Source organism: Pseudopodoces humilis, chromosome 19 (assembly GCF_049639895.1).
Source record: "Pseudopodoces humilis isolate 2021_Gansu_Grassland_sample_001 chromosome 19, ASM4963989v1, whole genome shotgun sequence".
Taxonomy (NCBI): Eukaryota; Metazoa; Chordata; class Aves; order Passeriformes; family Paridae; genus Pseudopodoces; species Pseudopodoces humilis.
Genome location: NC_142218.1, coordinates 7,134,455 through 7,142,016, shown reverse-complemented (window position 1 = coordinate 7,142,016; position 7,562 = coordinate 7,134,455). Strand labels below are relative to the sequence as shown.

Sequence of the window (7,562 nt, the reverse complement as noted above, 5' to 3'; positions counted from 1 at the left end):
GTCTTGAACACTTCCAGGGATGAGGCAGCCACAGCTTCTCTGGAGAGCCTGTTCCTGTTCCTTACTGCCCTCACAGGGGAAAATTCCTTCCTAATCTCTAATGTAAACCTGTCCTCTGTCAGTGGGAAGTCATTTCCCCCTTGTTCTGTCACTCCATGCCCTTGTCCAAAGTCCCTCTCCAGCTCTCCTGGGGCCTTTTTAGGCACTGGAAGGTACTGTAAAATCTCCACTGTGCCTTCTCGTCTCCAGGCTGAACACCCCCAGCCTGGCTCCAGAGCATCTCCGTGGCCTCCTCTGGACCCACTCCAGCAGCTCCACATTCTTCTGACGCTGGCTTACCCCCGGGGACAGGGATGGGGCAGCGCTGGCAGAGCCCGGCAGAGCCCGGGCCGGCTCCCGGTCCGTTCCGGCGGAGCAACAGCCTCCTCTGCCGGCCGCCGCCAGGGATCGGCGCCGGGAGCAGGACGGGACCGGCCCCCGAGCCGCGACACACGGCGGGAGGAGACGGGGAGAGCCGCCAGAGGCACCGGCCGGGAGGAGCTGCGGGAGGGAAGTGGGTGCAGGTGGGGAAGGGGCTGCCCAGACCAGGGGGTCCATTCCCCACAGCCCAGTGGCGGAGGACACGCCAGGCTCGCACTGCCGTGGGCTATCGCTGATGCCGCTCCATGCCGTGACACCCACCGGGCACACAGCAGCTGGGGCAGGAGGAGTGCAAGGTCCCCGCAGAGCCCAAGGCCAGCGCCAGACAAAAAAAAAACAGGGCTGCTCGGGAGAGGCCCCTGCATCGCCACCACTGCACTGTGGCACATGCCACATTGGGGCAAAGGTGTCACTCAAAGGGACATGTGACCAGGCTGCTCTCAAAGCCCCTGGTTCCTGCTCGTGATTCCTTTTGCTTTAGACACAGAGTTCTGGCAGCAACAAATGCATTCGGCTGCTCAGAACAGGGATGACGCACACAGGAATTTCCAAGTGGGAAAGTACAATCGTTGAGCTGTAAAACCCTGGATGAGGCCACAGAGGTCACATTGGCCTCAGCAAAGATGCCTGCATGCTGGCAGCGTGGCCTTGTCACAACTTCCCAGGCAGGACATGTCCCTGGTGTCCACCCCCCACATTGGGACCCCAGCTGAGGCCAGGGTCCAGCTCCAAGACAAGACAAGTCTCTTCCACCAGCCCCTCAAAAAGCCTGGTTTTGTCCCTCTCCATCCACAGTAGCCCCGGCTGTGCTTTCCTGCAGCCCTGCCAGTCCCCTGCTCTGCCCGCTAAGCCAGGCGGCTTCTGCCCAACTTGCTGGCAGCACCTGCAGGTGCCCTTTGCCATTCGCTGTGCCTGCATGGCCACAGTTCAACAATGACAGGAGCCACAGAACAGCCCCCTGGCAGGGCTGCAGTTCCTTGACCATGCCCCATGCATGTCTGCATGGAATGGGATGCAGGAAGCAGAGGTCCTGCTTGGCAGGGTCTCAGACACATCAGTGGCCATCGTGGGGTCCCCAAGAGCAGGGAGCACACCTCACCCTTGGCATGGTGACCCTTCACATGCTCAGTTTGGGCTCTCTGTGACCCCTCCACACCTTTAACCTTGGGCATCCCAGGGTCACCTCTCACCAGTCTGGGAGCATGGAGAGGTGAGAGGCAGCCCCAGTGCTGACCCTGCCACAGCACCCATCTGCTGAGACATGTCTGCAGCCAGTGACGTGTCGGCACTGAGCCACCAGCCTGTCCCCACGGAGGAATGGTGCTCAGCAACGGGTGCACCCAGCCTTGTGTCTCATGGAGGCTTCCCACGGGTTCTGCTCCCCCTGAGGCCATGCTTGCCCGTGGGGACCCAGCCGGTTGTTCCCTGAGGCTCCACCGGCAGACGTGGCGTGTTGCAGGCACCAGGCCAGGACTGGGACAGACAGGCACTGGGTCACTGGGATGGGCATAGCCCAGCAGACCCACAGCTCTGTGTCACTGCAGTGATACACTGCCAGGACAGCAGCCCCCAGGGGAACATCCTCCTGAGCAACCCCCTCTGGGTTCCTATCCCACAAATTCATCTAATCACTTGTCACAGCTAGGTAGTTCTGGGCTCCCCATGGCTGTAGGGTGACCCCAGCCCATGGCCTCATTTCCCTTTCCCCATGAGGGTGCTGAGGGTCCTTCCCCCTGCTGCAGCCAGGTTGCCAGGGCTGGAGAAGGCCAGGTAAATCATTTCTCAGGCCATCACTGCCTCGGGCACAACTGTGACACGCAGCAGCAGTGAGTGTTTTGGCACACGAAGATTGTGTGCATGGCCCCTCCCCAGCCCCACACAGATATAAACCCCGCCAACCCGTGCTCTCCATCCATACCTGTGGCATTCACCAACATGAAGACCACCATCATTTTGTTCCTGGGCATCCTGGCCCTGTGTGCCCAGCTGCAGGCAGCCCCTGCGACTGCTAGGGACAATGGTGAGTGCTGGGGGCTTGGGGTGGATGCCTTCTGCTAGCCCTTAGAGCGCTGTGGGGCTGATTGGGGCTGGGCTCCCACATAGAATGAGCAGGTAGGAGCAATCCCACAGCACAGAGCCAGGCACATCCCAAGCTCCCGAGCTTCCATGCACCACTGAAGCTCTGTGCCACAAGTCTGTGCTGCAGGGGCAGTGTGGGCAGCGGGGGGCTCGGCGGTGGCAGGATTGTGGCAGTGTGGCAGGAGCCCTCAGCAGGTGCACAGCTGGACCTGAGGGGCCATGAACCAGTCCATGCCCATGGTGTGGGCTCCCTGTGCTGCTGACTGAGGGGCGCAGCGTCTCCAGAGGATGGGGTGTCCTTCTGTATCCCTGTACTTGCTCTCCCTGCTCTGTGCCAGCAGCGGGAGGCCGGATCACTGCTTGGGGGCACCTCAGTGTGCCCCTTTTAATCATTGACCACATTCCCTCAGCAGTCAGGAGACGTGACTCCAGCACCTTCCCTGCTGCCATGGAGGAGCCACAGTCACCCGCAAGGCTTGGGTGCAGCCACTGTGACCAGGCTCAGTGGTGGTGGGAACAGCTCCTGAGGGATGGAGCAGAGACGAGCCTTTGGGGTCTGGCTTGGGGCTGCTGTTCCCATATGCTCAGCCAGGACACTCCCTGGCCATGGGGAGACCCCTGTACTCCCCACAGCCATCCTCAGCCTCTGCTGAAGAAGCACCTGGCAGAGCCAGGGTGGGGACACCAATATCCCGAATGAGACTGGTGCCAAAGCATTCCTGTCTCCCAGAAGGTGATGCCAACTGCGTGGGCTGGAGCTGCTGGCACTGCTGCCAGCTTGCTCAGTCCCTCTCCAGGTGCTCCAGCTGGCTGGGGGCAGCTTCAGCTGGATTGTCCCCTCAGCAGCCAGCTGGGCACCTTGGAGCTGAGGCACAACTGTGGGCAAAACCACTGGTGCCCACGCTGTTCCTGACAGCTCTCAGCTTCCCCTGTGGTTTTCCCCTTGTCTCCTCCCATAAGCCTTCCATTTCTGGGCTCCCATCTGCAGTCATCCAGCTGATCTTGTGCATCCTGGCTGCTGGCATCCACCCTCGCAGCCTCCCAGTGCTGGCTGCTCACTGCCAGGTCACCCCATGCTGGGGTCACCCCATTCTGGGGCAGAGTTGTCACAGGGTCAGACCAGGACAATGATGCTCAAAGACAGCACCAGCACAGGGCCACAGCCAAGTCACAGTGGGACACCTGTGACCCTGGGTGGGCAGTGTGGGACTGGCAGCAGTGCTGCTGCTCTAGAGAAGCTGCTGCTGGGTCCAGGTGGGCTCTGTCCCTGTGCAGCACAGGTAGGGATGGTGCAGGTCCCTCCTCTCTGTCCTGGTGGGCAGTGTGCTCACCTCCCAGCTGTTACCACCTCCATCCCACCCTGGCTGACACAGCACTACTCTCTGGCCCTACTGCAGGAGCCGCTGGGCTGCAAGATGATTGTTTTCATTCCTGGCATCCCAGTATTGGCCCTGGGCCCACTGTGAGCGCATCCCTGCCAGCCTGAGCGTGGCCAGGTCCCAGCAGTTCCTCAGCAGGCCCCCATCCTGGAGGGTGCAGGGAAAACTGCTGCCTTGATGACCTCCCTGCCACCCCAGGCCTCTGCCCATGTGTCACTCCCACTGCCCACAGTGGTGACACGAGGTGCGGCGGTGGGGCAGGCGGCTGAGCACCGGCTCCTGTTCCTGCATAAACACCCGGCAGGGAGGGGACCACAGGCAAAGGCAAACAGTTACTGATTTACTGCCACGCCATCCTGCCACATTGTTGACTGTGGGGTTAAATTACCTGGAGACGGACCCCGGCAGAGCAGCTGCCAGCTCGTGACTCAGGCAGGGATCATGCCCTAGCCCCATGCACCCTTGGCCCTTGGGCAAGTTTGCAAGATGCCCGGAGCTGGGGCTGCCTCTGCCAGCAGCAAGGGCACATCACCAGGAACAGGGCAGGTTTCATCCTCCTGCAGGAGGCTGTGGAGGAGATGGGCACTGGCAGAGTGGGAAATGCTGATGTGAGCAGGGCAGCCATGCCAGATGGACAAGCTGGGCCCGTTCAAACCATCCCCAGCTTGACATTGCCAGGGGCAGTGAAGTGACCTGACCCGCCAGACGTGCCATGGGAAGGGTTTCCTGGACAGGCTGAAGGGACTGGGGTCACACTGCATGCCCTGAGCACTGTGAGTGCATGCCAATGACCCACTCCCTGATAGCCACTTGCACAAATGGTGCTGTCGGATGGTCCATCCGCATCCCCAGTGCTGTGGGACGCCGTGAGGATGGCAGGGTCCGTGGGACAGGGCTGCAGCCGGGCAGGAGCTCCCGTGGCTGCGGGGAGGTGCAGGGCAGCCCTGGGGCAGGTGCCTGCCCAAGGCACAGGCAGCCTGGAGGACCCTTGAGGAGCAAGAGCTGGAGAACAGGAGCAGGAGCTGGGTGAGCAGCAGCAGAGCTGAGCCACAGCCCTGTCTGCATTGCTGGTTCCTCGTGGCATCAGCGACCCAGGCCAGGGGCTCCATTCGAGCTCATGTCTGTGGCCAGGGCAGCGCAGGGCGAGTCTGAACAGGGACGGGTCATGCCCCATCCCCGGTGCCCTGGTGCCCGCCTCACTCCCTGCGAGCGGTCCCGCTTCATCCCCGCGGCCGATGGCCACCCCGGTGGGCTCCGAGTGCGGCCCTGGGGGTCCGGCGTGCGGGGCCGTGGCCGGGGCTGGCTGGCTGCTGTTCCTGCCGGGCGAGTTCTCAGCATGGCCGCCCAGTCTCCTCGAGGCTCCCCCTCCCTGGTCGGCAGCCAGCAGCAGCAGATACCTGATACTCGGGTTGTGCAAGCGCGAAGGGGGAGCCTGGCCCTGCCCGGCCCTTGGGAGCCACCCGGAAGGCCGAGCCCGCCGGCCCCACCTGGAGAGGAGCTTAAAGGCCGGCCGGGCGGCCAGAGCGCAGCCGGTTCCTGCACCATGCCCACGGCCCGCAGCGTCCTCATCTTGGCGGGGTTCCTGGCTCTCTGGGCAGAGCTGCCGGCAGCATCCGCCCAGAATGACACCAGTGAGTATGAGCGCATGGCCCAGCACGGCTCGTCACGGCACGCCCGGCGAGCGGCCAGCATCCCTCCCTCCCAGCCCCAGGGCAGCCGGCGTGGGGGCCGGGGCGAGCAGCAGCCTGTGCCCGGTGCGGTTGTGCTCGGCAGCATCCCTGGACCCAGCCCTGGGGCCGGGGCAGCATCTCGGAAAGGGACGCAGCCCTCGCCCTGCCCGGCGCCGGCCGCCCCGCGCCTGCCCACGGCCCCACCTTTGCCTTGCAGCGAAAGCCGGCGTGTGCCCGAGCCCGGCGATGGATGCGGTGAACTGCACAGTCGGGTGCCAGTCCGATGGCGACTGCGAGAGCACCCTCAAGTGCTGCCCGGCAGCCTGCGGCAAGGCCTGCCAGAAGCCTGACGGTAACACTCCCTCCTGCTCCTGGCCGTGCTGCCCAGAGTCGGTGCCACTGCCAAGAGCCAGCAGCCCGTCCCAGCCGGCAGTACTGGTGCTCCGGGGTGCAGCGGTGGCCGGGGCGCCCGATGTGTGTTCAGCTGCGGCACGGGGATTGGGGGCTGCATGGAAGCAGCCCAGCAGGCTCGGGGTGTGCTCAGGATGGGCCATGCTCACACCTTCCTCCTCTCAGTGATGCAGGGGCTAAGTGGACACCCCCAAATGATGCTGGGGCTTGGGTGGAGGGTGAGGTCTGCACCGCTCCCCACTGTTGCCTGCTCAGTCTTGTGGGCAGCTGCCAGCCCGGGATATGGGCACTGTTCTGTGTTGAGCACACTCACACTCCTTCTGGACAGCAACTCAAGGAGATGGGTGCAGGAGTTGGAATCCACAGCTGCAGACAGATGGATGTGACCTGGAGGCTCCAGTGCCTCCATGGCTGCCTGTGGGACAGCGCTGGCTTGTCTGTACCACAGTGGAGGGCAGCATGGTGCAGAGCCAGAGCTCAATGCCAGTGGCAGGCAGTGGGACAGCGGGGCAGGGGCCCCACACTGCCGGGCAAAGGCTGCTTGGGGGGCACGTGATCCTGGCTGAGGCTTAGGCTGTGCCCCCATGCCATGAACGAACAGCCAGGATCATCCATGGCATTGCAGAGGACAGAAGGGCCATGGCCTCCATCATGTCTGCATGTTGCAGCTGTGTATCCTGTGCCAGCCACATGTCCTTGAGTACATGTACATGTACACTGGGTATAGGAATTGTTGGGGACCACTATGCCTTGTGGCCTCCCTGGCGTGTCCCCATCAGGTCCAGCTGGCAGGGAGTGCCACCAAGCAGAGCTATGGGATGGGGGAAATGCCGGGTTCCATGGTGGTCCCTCCTCCATGGCAGATAGGGGTCAGGGCCATGCTCCTTTGGGAGCTGCAGGGTGGGCCCTGCCCAGCATGCCAGGGCCAGCAGGTCTTAGCCATTTTCCTTTGCCTTTCAGAGAAGCCTGGCACCTGCCCACCCGTCAACCCGGGCATCCCCATGCTGGGCGTCTGCACCAACCAGTGCAAGACCGACGCCAACTGCTCCGGGATCCAGAAGTGTTGCAGGAACGGCTGTGGCAAGGTCTCCTGTGTGACACCCATCCACTGAGGTCAGTTGGGTGCATTCCAGCCCCAGGGATCCCACAGCACTGCATCATGGCACCTGTGCACCCATCCCGCTCACAGCCTCCGCTCCTTTGCAGGTGCAGCCGCCTCCTGCCAGCCCAGCCACGGGGAAGCTGCTGCCCGATGCCCATCCTGATGCCCTGGCCCTGCACCATCACCCCCCATCTTGGAGCCTCAGTTTTGTCCCTGGGGTTCTCTGCTTGGGGTGAGCCCCCTGCACTCTGCACCAATAAAGCAGCTTCTCCCTGTCACGCTGTGGCTGCCTCTCCATCCCACACCATGGCCACCTCTCTGTTCCATGCTGTGGCCACTTCTCCATCACGAGCCATGGCTGCCTTTCCATCCCGTGCCAGGGATGCCTGGAAGGGCTTCACACAAGCAGCAGCATCGACTGACTGTCATGCCTCCAAGGGTCCCCAGCCTGTGCCCTGCCTGAGGCTGTCTCATGGGTCCATGGCCCCAGCTGTCCTTGTA

At 63.0% G+C, this 7,562-nt stretch overlaps 1 protein-coding gene across 1 annotated transcript; it reads left to right on the top strand.

Annotated features, from left to right (window-relative positions):
* Window positions 1-2,503: 2,503 nt before the first annotated feature.
* Window positions 2,504-7,339, top strand: LOC102102754 (uncharacterized). Its single transcript, XM_014254029.2, has 4 exons — window positions 2,504-5,509; window positions 5,766-5,900; window positions 6,920-7,072; window positions 7,166-7,339. The coding sequence occupies exons 1-3, from the start codon at window positions 4,996-4,998 to the stop codon at window positions 7,069-7,071; spliced, it is 801 nt and encodes a 266-aa protein (XP_014109504.2). The 5' UTR covers window positions 2,504-4,995; the 3' UTR covers window position 7,072; window positions 7,166-7,339.
* The last annotated feature ends 223 nt before the right edge of the window (window positions 7,340-7,562 follow it).